We start from the raw sequence: 18,137 nt of genomic DNA, 5'->3' as shown, positions 1-18,137 counted from the left end.
ATGCATAGGATTAAATAGCTTCATCGGAGGACTAATGAAACACAATGTCCTTCAGAGCACATTTGGTGAACATTTTGAAATGGCCCTGGTTATTCTCCTTTCATAATGTTAGTGGCGGTCAGTGCTCCAGCAAAATTCTCCCCTCTTCCCAAGGTTTTTTACCAGCATTGCATTGTTATTTATAAAACATGCAAAGAGAACATAATTCATTGAATTAATGTTTAACTTAAAATGTTTAAGTTACAGAGCTCAGTTTCAAAGTCAAAGGCAACTGAAATATGCTGCGTATATTTTTCTGTTGCAATGATCAACATGATATAGGCTGTTTTATAATATCTTACAACATAAAGAAAACCCTTCACTTTCCGAGTCTCTGCGAATAGGTTCTTCTCTCATTTTTCCAAGGTGTTTACATTATAATCAGTGTTTTAGCTCTTGAATCAGTTGTTCTTCATACACGCTGTAAAAGTAGAGTAGGAACACAGTGAAGGCCAAGAACACATCTCCACCTGGTGGACACTAGACACAATACAGATTAAGCCTTCAACTAGTCACCTCAGTGTCACGTCCTCACAGATTCCCTCCCCCGTGTGCCTGGTTTAATCAAACCCAAGGTCACAATTATGCTCTCCAGCACTGCCCTGAGTCTCCCTTTTCGCAAACATCAAGGTGATCTCATAGAATATCAGGCCATTCTCTTCCTCTTGAGCGCTTCCACTTTGTGCCTCGTCTCTTCTCCTTTCAGGGGAATGCCAGTGTAGAGACTTCACCACCGGACCCACGTGTGAGCGCTGCTTGGATGGTTACTATGGCAACGCCTTGGTGGGCGGCCCTGGAGTTTGCCAGCCTTGTCCCTGTCCGGGGCAGACGGCCTGTGCTCAGGTGCCTCAGACAGGGGAGGTGGTCTGCACCAACTGCCCAGGTGGTCAAAGGGGTGAGCATATTTACTGACCTGCAGCACTGCTGATGCACAGGTGCAAATGAAATTGCACCATGTTGCAATTCCACATAAGAATCTTATAAGTGAGGATCTGCGGAGCCCTGACTGTAAACCAGAAAGTAGACTGCAGTTTATCTGTATGATAGTCTTTTACATGATTTTTTTTCTCCTAAAAGGTCATAATGCTAGCGATATATATATATATTTGCATTATTTTAATCATTTAACCTGTTGTCCCTGTCATAACAATATTAGCTAAGGCTACTTGTGCACTAGCACCTTTGTCAAATGAGCATTCTGATGATTCAGCTCCTTTCCTCTCAGGGAACAGGTGCGAAATGTGTGATGACGGCTTCTATGGAGACCCCCTGGGGAGGCACGGCTTGATACGACCCTGCACGCCCTGCAACTGCAATGGCAACGCAGACCCCAATGCAGTGGGCGTGTGCGACCACCTGAGCGGGCGCTGCCTCAAGTGTCTGTACCAAACTGAGGGGGACCGCTGTGAGCGCTGCCGGCAGGGTTACTACGGCGATGCCTTGGGCCGCAGCTCGGGCAACAGTTGCAAACGTGGGTGTCTAACACATCAACAGCAGATTCAAAGTGTTGCTCCTGCATGCCATTTTACCATGGTCAGGGTGCGGAAGGGCGCAGGGGTCATCAAGTTGTTATAACCACTTGGCAGGTGCAATAAGAATCATGATGGGACTTTCAAAGGGAAATAAGAAGTGGCGGCTTGTTCGTGCGAATGTGCTGCGGGGGCCGTCGTTTAGGTCTCAGCATGTCTCTTTAAGGGGGAGGAATAGATAGAACATGAAGGAGAGGATTTAAAAGGTGTTCCTTTCTCAAGTGAACGTTCCTCTCTGAAAGAGCACGCCGTTGTCGCAAACTTCCTTTCACAGAAGGCTGGGGTGCTCACTTCTGATTCCTGAATGAGGCAGTGCAAGCAGGTTTCTTTATATAAGAACACAAAAACAAGTTTTACTTTGCAGTAGCGAGCCGAAAATGTACTTCTGAGGTTTGACGAAGACGATATAAAATGGTTGTGGTTTTCAGTCTGACTAAACAATGATCTGCTTAGATTACGTAGCATAGATTCCATGACAAGGGCTGAAAGAAAATCCTAGATATGCTGTTGCCAGCAGAAGCAAAAACTGGGTGCCTCTGCATCTTTAAACACACTAGACACACACACTGAGTGTAAAGTTGCACAGGGAATACCTGTAGCATTGATTGTCTCAGTCTACCTCACTGTTTCCCCATATCTTTCTATACTGTATGTGTTATGTAGTCATTAATAATTTTGAACCCCCTCAACCTTTAACCCAGTGGTTCCTGGGATAGGCTACAGACCACTGCAACCCCGATCAGGACAAGCAGTTAATGAAAATGGATGGATATTTGTTGTGGTTCGATCCTGAACCCATCTCTCTCTAAAATGGAGGTGTGATGGAGGGGGCTAAAGAGCTGCTTTCCTCCCGCAGCGCCAAGGGGTTATTATTTTATCTTGTGACACCAGTGCACCGATCCTGAGGGCTGGAAGTGTCGACACGCTCCAGTAGCCTCTCAGGTAGATGGAGCGTGACATACAGTCCAAACAGCGAAGAACAGCAGCGTACTTGGACGGAACCTTTGTCTTGGCAGGTCTCTGCACTTCCACCCTGCTTTGGCAAAGGCAAAGCAGTACAGATCACCTGTAGCATGATAAAGGCCCAAGAGCTGAGGAGATTTCAGTTTTGTGTATAGAGTGTGACAAAAATCTGTTGCTGTTGTATCACCCAGCCTGTAGCTGCAGTCCGGATGGTACCGCTGGTTCCCCAGAAGGCTGCCACCCATTGACAGGCCAGTGCCAATGCCTGGGTCATGTGACCGGGCGGGATTGTTCATACTGTGCGGCTGGCTACTTCAACCTCAGGCCAGGCCTCGGGTGCGAGAGGTGAGTTTTAGTAAGTGGTATGGATTCAAGTCAAAAAAGAAATGGGTGGAAGGAAAGTCAAGTCTAGTCTTTGAATGTATTCATTTACTGGTGCTTCTTGGGACATATATGTGTATAGGGACAATTGGTAGCGTTGGGGTTAGAGCTGCTTCCTTTTGACCCAAAGGTCGCAGGTTGGAATTCCACCCCTTTGCTGTTGTAACTTGCTCAGTGGTAATTTGGATGAAAGCATCAGCTAAGTCAATAAATGTATGTTTAGATATAGATGGTGTGACCTGAAAGTTGAACTGTGTTTGCTCTCTGGCGGGTCTGGGGTTTGAGTCCCGTATGGGGTGTCTTGCGACGAATTGGCGTCCTGTCCTGGGTGTGTCTCCTCCCCCTCCGGCCTTACACCCTGTGTTGCCGGGTTAGGCTCTGGCTCGCCACAACCCCTGCTTGGGACAAGCAGTTTCAGTCAATGTGTGTGTGTGTGATATATATATAATTTCAAAGTTTTTATCCATGTCATGAGTTCCTTTACTTTCCTTCTTCACCAGTTCCCCAGTACAACTTTGTGGTCTGTTTTAAATTTTCAAATTCCCATAGAATGAAGGACTACCCAGGTAGCCATAATCCTGTTCAAATGCCCTCTGATGTATGCAGTGATAACCATGCTGGTTGACATTGCCATGGGCTTGGTAATTACCACCAACTCTGTCACCAACAGCAGCTCCAGACTTTGACTCACTCCTCCTTGCTGGACAGGGGGAACCAGCACAACACATGCATTCACACTCATGCACTATGCTTCATATGTATAACAAACACTCCATAACATCAACTTCTACACCTCAAACATTCATTTTCTCTCTTTTTTTTTGTTTTTTTTTTTTTGTTTTTTGAAACAGGTGTACTTAAGCTTTTGATTGTATACAGCTTTTGAAGGCATTCTGTCTAGATTGCTTTTTTATACTGATGAATCACCTGAACTGGTCCCCTCTGGTGTTCGCCCTCAGGTGTAAGTGTAGCCCCACTGGCTCTTCATCTACCGCATGCCACCCAATCACAGGCCAGTGCGTGTGTCGCCCAGGGGTGCAGGGAGTGTCATGTGACTCCTGTCGTACAGGTTTCTATGGACTCTCCACACGTGGCTGCATAGGTACAATCTCAATTCCTATTTTTATGTGTGGTGGGGCAGCAGGTAGCAAAGAAGTTAAGGAAATAGACTGCTGGTACAAGTCCTGTGAGGATTTACTGTTATCCTTGCCTTAAGGATGTATCCAAATGCCTAATTTTTTTCTTTTTTTTTTAATTTCCCAACCCCCAACCACATTAGCATGTAACTGCGACCCCATGGGGTCAGTCACCATGCAGTGCCATCAGAATGGGACCTGCCCCTGTCGGGAGGGTTTTACAGGCTACAAGTGTGACAAATGTGAGCTCAACTACTTCCACAATCGGGCTACGCACCAGTGTGAGGAGTGTCCCGTGTGCTATGGGCTCGTCAAGGATCAGGTGAGAACACCATCTTGGGGCCTTCTATACCAAAGGCCACTTATTGTTACTGTTATTTCGTTATTGTTATTTCTTTGTCTGACCACAAATTCTTTGTCAGAAGATCTATAAAATTGCTTGTTATAAAGATGAGGAGGGTCACAGTGGATGCAGGCAAAGAAGAAAGGAAAAACCTTTCTGTTCCAACCAATGATCTCCAGCTCCTTTTGGGGGATTGCCAGGTATTCTCAGGCCAGCTGAACAATATAATTTCTCCAGAAGGTAATGGGTCTGCCCTGGGGTCACCTCCCAATGGGATGTGCCCAGTATAACTCCCATGGGATTCTGCCAGTGGCATTCTTAAAACATGCCCAAACCACCTGGTTCTTCTCAGCTGTGACTCTGTTTCAAAGCTCTTCTGGATCGCTGAGCTCCTCACCTTGTCTCTGAGAGTGAGCCCAGCAATCCTGCATAGAAACTTCATTTCAGCTACTTGTATCTGCAATCTCATTCTTTCAGTCATTTCCTAGAGCTCATAGCCACAGGTAAGGATGAAAACCTAGATTGAGCGGTAAACCCAGAGCTTTGTCCGAAAATTAAGCCCACGCTTCACTACCACAGATCAATACAGTGCCCGCAGGACTGCTGATGCTGCACCGATCCATCTTTCAATCTTCCATTCCCTTCTTCTATTGTCAGCGTCCAGTTCATCTAGGTCCATGCCACTCATGCCTGCCCCCCTGACTGGCATTGCACCCAACCCCCACTCTTCATCTCACAGTTGGTGAGGCCACCATGATTGCTCCACACTGCTATTTTGGGGTGAGCTCATCCAGGTTGTGTAGATCTGGTCACCAAGTGGTTGCCAGCAAATACAACCCTCAGACCCTCAGTCTCCATGGTTAAAAATGAAGCTGCAATCAAGAAAAGATACTGTAGCTGAACCTTTCTAGAGACTTGAACCAGCAACCCTACAAGCAAGAGCTTGTATGCTTATCACACATACTACCTGCTGAGAGCATTCAGGTTTCTGTGTAGGCACAGCCCCATGAGAGCCAGGCGCATACTCTCATAGCCCAAGTGTTTCTGTGTAATTAGAGATTCTGATTTTCTGAACATTAGTGCTACACTATCATGGGAGATGGGGTAAACAATTACGCCCAGGTGTTTCTGTTTAAGTGCAAAAAAGCCAGTTTCATCAAACATTAGCACTTCAGACCCATGAGAGGGTTGGTAAACACTTGAAGCACGGTTTTCCTGGTGCTATGTCTGATATCGATATCATGTATGACACTTGGCTAAGTGTCTCACATTTCCTTACTGTTATCATTTAGTTTTATTACTGACTCGTAATGGCCATCATTACCAGTTTGATGGCGTGCTGCAGTGATAAAAGTGGTTTGGATGAGCATTTGTTTTAGATTTTACCAATTCTTTCCACCTATTAATCAAAACTTTTGCCAGTCATTCCTAATAGCAAGTTTTTGCAGGAATTGTGAGATAGATTACAGAGGAGCTCACTGTCGATGCCAAGTTCATAATTTGTTCACTTCCTGTTATAAATATTCTGAAAACCTGTGATTTGAATTGCTTGGTCTTCTCAAATTTCGAAGGTCTTACTGAATTAAAATAATGCTTAACATACCAGCACCCTGTATCCTAATTAATAATCCATCCATCTATCATCAGTAGCGACTTGGTCAACGGGGGTCAAAGTGGTGCAGCATCTATCCTGGAAATACAGGGCATGAAGCAGGGTACACCCAAGCCAGGACACCAGTCCATCAACAGAGCAGTTCTGCATAATTATTCACTCACACATACATTCAGTAAAGGCCATTTAGAGTCACCAATTCACCTGCAATAGGTTTTTGGACTACGGGAGGTGCTCTACACAAGCATGGGAGAGCACACTGACACTCAGACTGGACAAGATTTGAACCCATATCCAAACCCGGAAAATGTGAGGCACAGGTATTACCCTTGTTGCCACTGTGTCATCAAATTATTAATGTATAGTAATCCCTCAAATTATGACGTCTCTTTAGTGGATGCATTTATCATTGTTAACTGCAGGTTTACACACAAAAATGTATTTTGTCAAATCACATTGGGTTAAATGGGTACAACAGCAGGGCCTCCTTTGCAGAACTGGAACCCACCAGTGGCAAGGTGGGAAAGGTCATAAGCTCAGATCCTTAAGAGCTCCTCATGTCCCTGTCTGTGAGGGTCCATCATTGATACAGGTACCACACATGATCTTTCTCGGTAGGCAAAAAAGCTGCAGGTGAGGCTGCAGGATCTGGAGAGGTTTCTGGCACTCTACGACTGCAGAAAGTGGCGCAGTGGTCATCATCAGACTCTGCAAGGGGAGGACACCCTGCCCAACACGCTCATGGATCTGCTGGCCATTCAAGGTGGGACTCCTATCCTGGCCACCAAATTCAGCATCCCCAGATCAGTAGGTCGTTTCCTCCAGGTTGCCACGTCAAACCTGTCAACAATTACCCTGTCGGGTGTATTCCTGATGTGCATCTGTGATCTTCTGACAGAGCCTGAAGGTGTCACAATGCTTCAGCATGTCAGTGCCTTACCCTTTATGTATACACCAGAAGGCTTCATGTTTATATGTCTAATGCATGTCCTTTGTAGGCATTCTGTCACATTGTTTCAGCATGTTAACGTGACGCTCTGCGCTTGTATATTATACAAGTTTTTCCGATTCATTTCACATTCAGTTACAAGAACAAGGCTCATCAGTTCAAAATGCCTGTAATCAGTGAAAATTATTTTGAAAATTTTAATTCTGTTTTGTTTGCTTTCCTGCATCGAAGGGAAACACAGGTAATCCCAAATATTAAGCATAAACATTTCTTGTTGTACTGTAAACTCTTTTCTGCCAAAAACACAAAGTTACTGCACTGACAAGTGAAAAATACAGAAAAATTGTCATCATTTGTGACACTTCACAATGTCCTCAGTTGCAGAGCCCATAGAAATCCTGATGTACCAATGTGTTACACGTGAGTTTATCTGCAAGTCAACCGCGTCAGTAATATTGTCAACCTGGAGCTATTTTGTTTTTACCCTCTCTTCTTTCTTCACAGATGCAAAAAATGCCTTTGTCAATCAGTTCATGCAACTGGAAACATCAGCACATGTTGTGGGGGCCCAGCTGCACAGGTTTGCCGCTGCGATGAACTGCAGCCTCACCGACGAGGGAGAAGAGGGGGTGAGGCAGAGCAGGCTGTGCAGGGCTCTCACAGGGCCCGCCATGGCAATTGATGGAGCGCTGGTACAATTGAGACAGGCCACCGCAACGCTGGATGGCCTGGTAAGGCGTGCCAGGACCTGAAAACCTCAGATATAACAGTCTGTAATCGGTGTGAACAGAGATAACTGACTCGGCTGTAACTGAACCGTGGTATCTACAGTGTGAGGCAGGCAGATATAAGTGCTTCCCGTTCTTGTAGTCAGAGCTGCCCTTGTTTGAATTCAGGTTTATTATTGATTTCATTCAAGCATGTATCCTATCTATGACATGGGTTTTGAAGCACCCCTGAGAGTTCACACGGGCATGAATAACAGCTGAACAAACCAGCGTTGCAGCATAAATTAAATAGAACCTCAGTCTGGTCAACAGCCATTTCTCAGATAACAAAAGTCAATCAATATCTGCAATTTTATGTCTTATAATGGATAAATTAGAAAGTGCTATATCTTCACCTAGGGAAATCTGTTTATATGGGGGTTATGGAAATGATATACTTTAATGTTCAGGCAGTAAGACAGTGTTATAAATATATTATACATGATGTTGTGCATGCTAGGGTATGACTGGTCTGGGAAGTAATTAAGCCTGAAGCAGCAATGAGTGAACTTGCAGTTTTCATTCAAGAACCTAGGCCAAAAACGTGAATATAAATAAAGTTTTAGTATGGGGCATGGCACAGCTGGGTAGTATCCTCATAGCACCTGGGTTTGGATGTGGGATTAAATCTGGGCCATTCTGTGTGGAGTTTGTGTCTTCTCCCTATGTTTGTTTGTTTGTTCCTCTGGGTGCTCTGGTTTCCTCCCACAATCAAAAGACATATTGTATGTTTCAAGTGACCTGGTGGCTCTAAATTGCCCATAGTGTGTGTATGTGTGAGTGAATGTGTGTCATCGCCCTGTGATGAACTGGCATTCAATCTGGGGTGTACCCTCCCTCAGGTTATATGCTTCCAAGACAGGGTCTGAACCACGACAGTCCGGCACTTGATAAGAAGGTGTTGATAATGAATGAATTATTTAATTTATCAGCAACTGACCATGAATTGCATTGGGAAAAAGACATACTTTTTTAAAATGCAGAACTAATGAAATAGCTATGTTAACTTTTTAAGTCGGGCAAGTTTCTTCATAAGAATACACTGTATTATATGGCCTTGTGATTTACCCCCATCATCTTACTATTAATCATCTAACTATTATTAAAATGCAGCTATTGAAATAACTTCTGACTTTTCATGCCAGCTGTGTTACGCATGCACAAAGATACTTCGATGTTCAATGAATGGTTCATATCAGAGGTACAGTAGTGTTTTTCCATGTTTCCACATGAGCCACATTTCAACAGGTGTTCAAACTGCCTTTGTAGTTTAAACTGAGCTGAGGTCTTCATCTCTGACCCTGAAGCAACACAATATCAGTTGGTTTACTGAACCATTTCCACCCTTTTCAATGGTGTTCTGGCACTGTGAGCGGGTATAGATCTGTAAAAGGTGTCAGTCTATAACCTTCTGGAGCTACTGCAAGTGTTTCTACAGCCCTGTTAATAAAACAGTCAACATTTTAAGGTTCTCAATCTTTTTGAGTTTCTCCACCAATAAACAATCTAATCAAAATCTTTGTTTTCAAGGTCATTCCTTTTGAAGTTCAGAAAGGGCCAAACCGGTGGACTGCACTAGTGAATGAGTCACGTGTCCTGGAAAAGGGGTATGAGCGCCAGTGTCCTTTAAAATCCAGATATGTCAGTATTGAAAATTAATAAAAGTTAGGAACACATTGCTATAAATAGAACATAACTGTCACCTAATTAATTCATGATCTAAAGTACAAGTCACTTTTCCCTAATATCTTCACGCACTTTTTTTGCAGTGAAAGTATCCGTCTGCCTCTGTAATCATCTCCACCCCATCTTCTGTTTTGTGTCTTTCAGTCATACAGAAGTTGCAGAGTACATAGAGTTGGTAGCCAAAAGAGCCCTGATCACATCAAACCAGACCTATAGCATTTTAACAGTTCTCTTAGAGGATGACTCAACGGAGCAGTTCATCGGGAACTTGACGCAGCAGTGAGTATAAAAGCACACCAGGCAACACAATTCATTCTGCAAGCAGTTCATTCCTGCAGAGCAGCTTTTGTGTCCCACCAGTTATAGACAAGAACACTTCTCACTTACATGTCTGTAGATCATGGCCAACTGTACGAAGTGTTGGGCAGTGAAAACACATTAGATGTCATTAAAAGAATGCTTAGCAAGTTGCTCAGTAACTTTAAGTATTCTGTATAATGCAAACAGAAGTAAATGAGTTCAATTAAACTTGCATTTAATGATAATTAAGATTAAAAACAAGGAACAACCACTTTCTTTTATTCTCTATACTCCACACTTTACAGTCTGTCTTAAAACGAAAATTCATGGCACTACACTAGGGTTCTGAGCACATGGAAACAGTCCATACTCATTTCATTTTCCATTAATATACATCTAATTTGCTTGAGTTTTGATGTTTCCATAATAACATTCCGAATAGTTGGCACAAGAGCCCGTAACAGTGTCCAGAATGAATCTGAAATGCCTTTCTAATAAATGGCTTTAGATCAACAACATGTTGCAGTCCAACCTGTGAACAATTAAATGTGTTTATTTGCATATGTGCTGCCTTGTTACCACACCAACTCATCTCACTGCATGTGAGGTTGATGACATAGAAAATTGCCTTTATGCCATCATGTGACTGAGCACCAAAATTGGTGCACTGTTTCCATCGGTTCTCAATCCACATTCCGTTGTGCAGCAGCGCCTGATGCAAAGACACTTAGGGATGCAGCCCTTATCTCTTCACGACCATCTGGTGCCTACAGGTTCTATATTTCCTGCTTTATTAAAAAATGATTCCACATTAAATCATTAGAACATTCTGGAGTGGAGATTTTTGTAACTAAATCCCCAGTCACTAAAGAGACTTTGGGACTTAAATAATTCCAGCCTGTTTTGTGCATGTTTTGCTTTGATATTGTATTGCGCTGCACTCTGGATTCAAATGGGGCGAAGAAGGACGCAAGGAACACCGTTCATTGCAAATGTTTATTGGAACACCAGCACACAGCAAGTGCTGGAGGCATGAAAACAAGGAAATAATGCTTTTGGTCTGAGGACCCCTTTTCCTTCAGTACCTGTACTTCAAACCAGTCTTCCCAACCTACTTAGCTCCTCTTGTTCTCGCACTGGCCAACAGACACTTATCCCATTATATTCCCCATGAGTCCCCACAGCGGTTGAACAACCATTTCACATTTTACCCACATTTCTCAACTATTTACAATGAACCAGTTTTCCCTCTCAAACATGATACTCTCCTCTACAGTGGGTTGTTACAATATGTTCTGGAAAATTTGAATGTATTGAAATTCAAAGAAGTTTTTTTTCTTATTATTATTAAAAGTACGGTTAGTTGAGGCTGCTTTTTTATTGTTAAGAGCAGCAATGACTTCTCCTGGGCTGTAAGTTTATACATGGGATCGAATCCGATACAGTCCATGTGGAGTTTGTATGTTCACCCCACATTCATGCAGGTTTCCTCCATGCGCTAATGTTTCCTCTCACGGGTGAAAAATGTGTATGGATTAGTAATTCTAAATTACTCTGTGCTTCACTTCACCTCCTGTGCTTCTGAGAGGCTTCAGACCACTATGACTCTGGATGGATGAATGGCCGAACGGATGTATTTTGAAACCTAACTTAAACCAGGCATACAGCACTGTTACTTCTCATCTCCGGCATCTTCTGTACAGATTTATAAATTAATGGCGTCGAAATCACCAAATAATGACTTTTCTTCTGTTGCTGATGAGGTAACAGTGCATTAGTCCAGGTAAATAAGCAATTTCACTGTTAAAGAGTCTAATAAGATGAGCTGCTGCTGTTAATCATCTTCTCCCAGACTTCTAGAAATGCGCCAAGCTAAAGAAAACCTGACGGCACAGGTGAATGTGACGCTGTTGGAGGCCAGGGCTGCCAGTGACTCTACGCAGGCCGAGGCAGCCGAGACAGCAGACGCTCTGTCCAACCTTACCTCTTCCCTGCTGCTGATGAAGTCTGAGCTCGAGAGAGCCCCGGGCCAGCCAAAGGTTAGCAGGAAAGGGAACATTTAGTTAATCCTCACGCATCTCAAATGATGCACAGACAGTTTGAAAGCTTCCTCTGAGGAATAAATATCAGGTGTTTGAGCTAATGGCAGGTGTAGGGGTTAATGGCCATGAGCATGTTCCCCATTAGACACCAGCTAAAGACTGTCATTTGGACAGGGGGGTAAGTGGAGCAGATCAGGCAACCTGGGGCAGTATATGAAGCTGGAATTGCGAAGGCATGGAGGTGAAAAAACCAAGCCTGAGTCGGTTCCCATTTTTCCTCACCTACCTTTTGCTCGTATGATGTAGGGAAATTGGATACAAGTGACTGCAGTGTGTGACCACTTTAACCATCATTATTCCCATTTCAGAAAGTGGAATGGTCTTTCTACGCACCATTAACTTACTGAAAATGCTTTAAGACCGATGTGAGTGATGAAAGTGGATTTCTTTCTTTCACTTTTTTCTTTTATTTCAGGTAGTAGACCTGGCTAATAGAACTCAGGAGCTGGACTTGCTGGTCCAGACCAAGGATGAACTGGTGAGCACAGTGCGTGGAGAGCTTGAGTCTCGTGTAAAGAGCACGAGGGAGCAGGTGAAGACCATGCAGGAGTATAACCAGGTAACCTATGTGTGGCTCTGTTATCGGTTTGTTTTGCTAAATTGTAGTACAGATTTTTTTTCATACAATTACTTTTCCAACCAATGCAGAGTGGAATTTTTCACATTCATGGGTCTCCTGGCAGGTCATGAGACTCAAACCATTATGCTTCTTAACAAGTTCCTAGCCTTCCCCATGCTGCCCTGTTGTTTCTAGAATTTACATCTCCTGCTGGCTCACATAAATTCAGAGGCATTAATAGCACAGACACAGGTATACACACACACAGAGATTGCAGTGAGCTCTGTGTGGAAACGCTGCACTCGACAGTTTGAGCAGTGTCCTCGCTAGACGCATGTAAATCCCTTCACGACAAGTGTTTGCGCAGTTGTGAGACAGATCAGCTTTTTATGTGCAATCTGAAGATCATTCAAGATGTTTCCCAAGTGTAATAGCCAAACATTACAGTTTATCCAACAGCACAAAGTCAACATCGTGTCACATAGAAATGTTTTATTCCTACGCTGTCCTACTGATGCAGCTGTGTGCTCTTTGCTGCAGAAGTGGGCTCTAAATGCAGAATTTTACTTCCAGTGCTGAAACACCTAGCAGGGACAGCCAGAGAAGATCTGAACCGCCATCAGTTTATTTCGGGGACTTTTACTTTATTTGAGCTTCCTTTAGAGTTTTTCGGTTTACCTGCTACAGATGTAAAAGTGTCTTCATTTCTGCCTACTTCTTGCCCTGCGTGCTGTTGGCACCTGTGAACTGCACCGAGGAAACGTGGTGCCAAAAGCGCCATAAAAACATGTTGCATACTGAAATGGGCACGTTCAACTGAGCTCCTTCCTGAGTGCTTTCCTCCATCTGCTCACTGTGAAAGCTGACAGCCCGCGCTGAAGAGGCAAGGGTCGCCGCCCTGTCTGCTGTCATCCAGGGAAAAGAGACGGAGTCTGAAGCCTTCACCCTTCTGAGAAACTTGGAAGGTGAAATGTTGCCCCCTGCCCCTTGCAATTTGAACCGCTTGGAGTGTTTCCACTATGCTACTGAATGCGGTGTAACAAATAGAATACAGATCTCTATGAACTGTATGTAATGCCACATAGATAGAATTCAATTTCTCAGACTTACAGTATGACCTTCAAATGTGAGCAGTAGTATATTTAGTAGACTTTTGTCCTGCTGTGCATCAGGTAATGGCGGTGCCTCACAGTTGCTGGGCTGTGGGTTTAGACTAGGTTCAAATTAGGATCAGTCTATACCAGGTTTAAATGTTCCGCTTGTGTTCATTTGGGTTTCCTTCCTTCCTTTGACAGACAGGAGAACTGTTGACTCTAAATTGTCTGTTGTGAGTGAATGAATGTGTGCACTGCTGCCCTGTGATACACTGCCTTGGCCAGGATGTACCCTGTCTCATACTCTGTCTTTCCAGGATAGGTTCTGAATCACCACAACCCTGCCCTGGACAAGTGGTTAATGATGGATGGATGGATGGATGGATGGATGGATGGATGGATGGATGGATGGATGGAGTAACTGAGCACATTTATTACCAACTATCATAAGATATTTATCTTTCTCCAAGTCATTTCAGTAATTGTCTTATGGTTCAGAGAAAAAAAAATGAGTTAATGTCCCATTTGCATCTGAAATATCAGGTGAACTGAAATAATACCCACATTATTATTCAATAATGTAGTTAAGAGCTTCAGATAAGAAGGATGTGAAGAACAAGAGCTGTTTGACTTTATTCTGTTTCTTTACCTCTGAAATGCTGTGTACCTGAAGAACATGTCCACCTGTCTCCTGTGACAACAGAGATGGATCCATATAGGTCATTGTGAAATTAAGAATAACACAACCAGAATCATTTAGGGTTTTTTAGTGGTGGAATCTTTTTTTCCCTCTATTCAGACATGCAGAAAACATGGCCCCAAATAATGGGCCAGACTCAGGACTCTTCGTCGAAAGAGACAGTGGTGGAGCAAGAGATCCTAACAGATGCAAGGAAAAAGACAGCCCAGGCTAAGAAGTCACTTGCACCAGTGCTTGACAACTCTACGCTCTCCAACTCCACAGCTGCTGATGCAGAGCAGGCTGCCAGTGTTGTTTCCCAGGTGAGTCTTAGCATCTTCATCACTACATGGCATTTCACAGGCTACTGGGGCTTGGGTGTGAGGGCCAAAAGGTATCAGTCGCTCTCCAGATGTGGAAGGTCGCTTAGCCCTTCCCTTGCCCTTGGTGCCACTTGCTGTTTTTATTCCTGTTATTTAATACTCTGTTTCTGCTCTTATCTTGTTTTATTGAAATTAACGTGGTTTGCTTTGAGCACAGGCGGCAAAGGGCATCCTCTCACAGGTGAAGAAGGCAAAGAGCACGTCCGTGAGGCTGAGCTCTTCCATCGACGCAGCTGTCCGGCAGCTGGAGGAGCAGGAGCACAGAGCCGCACAGATGCGCACAGAGGACACTGCCACTGACGTAAGCCACACACACACACACACACACACACGCACACTGTCTGAAACGGCTTGTCCTGAGCAGGGTCGCAGTGAACCCGGAAACACAGGGCGCAAGGCTGGAGCGGGAGGGGACACACCCAGGGCGGGACGCCAGTCTGCCCCAAGGCACCCCAAACAGGACTCGAACCCCCTGACCCACCTACACAGACACAAACACACTAATAATAGAGATCAAGAGGTGTCAGCAAATTCGGTACCACAGTGTACGAGATTATCTGCAGAGAAAAAAATGTATTTGTACGAGATGATAATCCCTTTTCCTTGGTTATTAAAACTATGTTTCATTGTCTTGCCAGTGCTTTTATGCAAAGCAGCTTATAATTTCCCCTTTTTGAACAGCTGAGTGACTCAATGGAGTAATTCCTCCAAGGTACCTTACTCAAGGGGTATGGTAGCAGAGCCTGTCCTAGGATATGAATCAGAAGCCTTTAAGTTAAAGCTCTGTCTTTTGCCGTGTAAAGTGAAAATGCACTTATTATGTCTTACTGCATCGTGACCAGGTGGTATGAAGTATGATAACCTCCTATGTCAGATAACGTTCCAAAACATTAAGCAAAACATGTCTCAGTCTTATAGTTTATAAATGTTTACCTCAAACGGGCACGTGCATGAATAATCACGTTCACTTAACATACATCAATAACACTGGACATCATTCATTTGGTGTAATCATTTAATTGATTTTTGTACTGTTGGTAGCAGCAGAAATATCTGGAGGGAATTCTTGACGTCCAGACCGTACAGTTATGGAAATACAACACACCTTCAAGAAAACTCCTGATTATATCATATTTCACTGTGAATTGTGTTGTATTTGGTTTGCCTTTACCGTTATTGAATTTTCAGCACAAGGGTTTTGGAGAGAAAAAGCAAGAATATGACCGTACCCATCACCTTGTCTGTTTTATCTGTGGCTTGCTTCCATCACTTCATCTGAGTAACAGAAGTAAATCATATCAGCATTAAATAAAGCATGGAAAGCAAAATACTGTATATTTAAATAAGCTTAAACAAGTTTTTTTCCACTGTTTGAGTTTGAATGTGGCCTGGAGATATCGAGCATGATAACCACCTATGTGAGATAACTTCCAAAAACCACCTGACAATGTTCCTGACATTTGGCAGCATATTTACTGAAGTTTGCTGGTAAATCTCTGCAGTACATAAGTGCGGTTCCAGAACACTTCTCATAGTTGCGGGAAGGTAACAGAAGGGGTAGGGACAGCTGTGGACAGCTCTGGATAGCTGAGAGCAAGCATTGAAACTAGCAGATCTGAGAAGAAACACTGAAAAGCACAAGTGCAATGCTGGTCACTTTTATTTATTGATGGTGAAGAGACCACAGTGTGACCATCTGTGAAGTTGGCCCTTTGTGCTGTTTCTGATTCCATTGTCAGATGGAAGATTCTGTCGGCAGCATGAGGGAGACCATCGAAGGGGCGAAAGTCCAGCTGGAGTCTTATGCAAAAATGCTTTCCGATCTGCTGGGGAAAATCGGTGAGAAAATCATGCAACGCTTGAAAGGTTCAAAAGCAGTTCATTTCTTTGCGTTTCGTGGTATCTTTCTCACACGATCGATGCGAGTTACTGAGACGTTGGTGTGATTGAGATTCATAAAATTGCTGTAAAAGGTTTTTGCATTTCTCTCCTATTCAGCACACTAGAATCTAGAGGTGAGAGGCCATTTCTAAAAGAACTGTATCCAACTATTTCTGCTTATTTCTGATGAAATCGAGCCCATCTCTTGTGACCCCATACAAACAGAAGAGAATGACGCTGTTGAGAGGTTCCAGCTCATCCTCAATGAGACGGCGACTCGCCTGGGGATCCTGCGGCATAACATGGACAGCCCGGCACTGGGTCGGAAGCTGCAGGCGCTGCGAGACGCCGCCCGGGACCAGCAGGCCGAGCTTGAGCGCGTGGAGCAGAGCATTCTGGAAGTCTCCAAGGAGAAGCACAGCCTGCAGGACATTGTCCGCCACCTCCCGCAGGGGTGCACCCAGCCATCGAAGGCTGGCAAGCTGTGAGCCCCTCCGCTTTTTAGGACACCACCCCCCCCACCCGCTGAGCGCACTCAGCCGCCTTGTCCACAGCTTTATCCTTTGCTGGTGCTAAGCAAGAGCAGATCCATTGAGAAGGAAAGGTCCTTTCAGGACTCAACTTCCAGCCGTACTGGGACAGAGAGCTTCCGGACACACACAAGCCTAGCAGTCCCAGCCTGTACTCCCCTTATAATAGGGCTCCTGTTCACTTCTGGTCAACCCTCATGGAACACAAGGAACATATGAGATACAAGGGACGCATAGAACACAAGGGACCCACATTTGCAAGGAGCTTCATAGGAGGCTCCTTATTTCCTCCTGTATTCTTTGCCAGCATTATACAGAAGTTTATCAGAGCCAATGTAATTATTTTAATTCTATAAAGCATGAAACTTTTAAGACATCAAGTCAAGTTTGAACAATGGGGTTGTGATAAGGATTTACTGAAAATCGAGCTGCTTGTAATGACGGCAGTCTTAATTGAAAACGAGTCCTGTGCCTCCCTTCCTTATTCCAACAGCAGGGACATGTATGTTTCTCATTTCCTACTCATTTATTCGCTTGCCTTTTGATTAAAAGTAACTAACGCTGCTACGGAACGCACCGGAAATGTTTAATAGAACATTAACACTGCCAGATTAATAAACGCTGTCGAAATGCTGTCAGTCTTTTCATTCTGCCATAAATTAGACCTGCCCAAATGTGACCTTTTTTTCTTGGTAGTTCTATTGTGTCAATGAGCCTCTCATCTAATTACTTACTCATAACTAAGGTAAAACAGAAATCCTCAACAAGGGGGTGTTTGTAAGATTTCATGTTCGAAATAATGTGCGTGTTAATCGTTGTTTGGTTCTAGACTGAGAATTTGCATCGCCTGTGAATTACCACCTTTTACCACACAGTGGTGCCGTTAAACACCAGTGACAGAAGTTACCCAAGGTTTCGGCACTGTTTAACATTGGGACTGCATTTATACTGCAGGAAATGCAGGAAAGTGTTGAAATCCAGTGAAATTCAACCTTTTCGCCTCCATTTAGAACATGCCTGCCTCTTTCATCAAGGGGATAATGTACACAGGCCTGCTTAAAGTGGTTTCAGTTACATGTAGTGAGACTTTTATTGTAGTTCAGGTTTCTGTGAGTTCACAATGTCGGCAGAGAAACGTTGAATAATCAAGTGGCCTGTTTTTCGTTAAAAAAAAAACACTTATGTAAATGTAACATCTATTGCA

General features: G+C 43.9%; 1 protein-coding gene across 2 annotated transcripts in view; it reads left to right on the top strand.

Annotated features, from left to right (window-relative positions):
• lamc3 (laminin, gamma 3) overlaps positions 1-16,921 on the top strand; it is a 62,241-nt gene extending 45,320 nt beyond the window's left edge. The window contains exons 13-28 of one of the 2 annotated variants that reach the window (XM_018740431.2): positions 746-934; positions 1,265-1,510; positions 2,723-2,876; positions 3,872-4,014; positions 4,192-4,370; positions 6,622-6,766; positions 7,457-7,683; positions 9,250-9,326; positions 9,550-9,684; positions 11,558-11,744; positions 12,223-12,366; positions 13,229-13,331; positions 14,260-14,462; positions 14,680-14,823; positions 16,262-16,361; positions 16,629-16,921. In XM_018740431.2, coding sequence (XP_018595947.2) covers positions 746-934; positions 1,265-1,510; positions 2,723-2,876; positions 3,872-4,014; positions 4,192-4,370; positions 6,622-6,766; positions 7,457-7,683; positions 9,250-9,326; positions 9,550-9,684; positions 11,558-11,744; positions 12,223-12,366; positions 13,229-13,331; positions 14,260-14,462; positions 14,680-14,823; positions 16,262-16,361; positions 16,629-16,891 — 2,639 coding nt within the window. In that variant the 3' untranslated portion in view covers positions 16,892-16,921. Of the gene's footprint in view, positions 1-745; positions 935-1,264; positions 1,511-2,722; positions 2,877-3,871; positions 4,015-4,191; positions 4,371-6,621; positions 6,767-7,456; positions 7,684-9,249; positions 9,327-9,549; positions 9,685-11,557; positions 11,745-12,222; positions 12,367-13,228; positions 13,332-14,259; positions 14,463-14,679; positions 14,824-16,261; positions 16,362-16,628 lie in introns of those variants that run through there. The other variant, XM_029253135.1, reaches the window with a different exon arrangement.
• The last annotated feature ends 1,216 nt before the right edge of the window (positions 16,922-18,137 follow it).

This window comes from Scleropages formosus, chromosome 6 (assembly GCF_900964775.1).
Source record: "Scleropages formosus chromosome 6, fSclFor1.1, whole genome shotgun sequence".
Lineage (NCBI taxonomy): Eukaryota > Metazoa > Chordata > Actinopteri > Osteoglossiformes > Osteoglossidae > Scleropages > Scleropages formosus.
The sequence above is the reverse complement of the archived record's forward strand: the minus strand, read 5'-3'. Positions and strand labels throughout refer to the sequence as shown.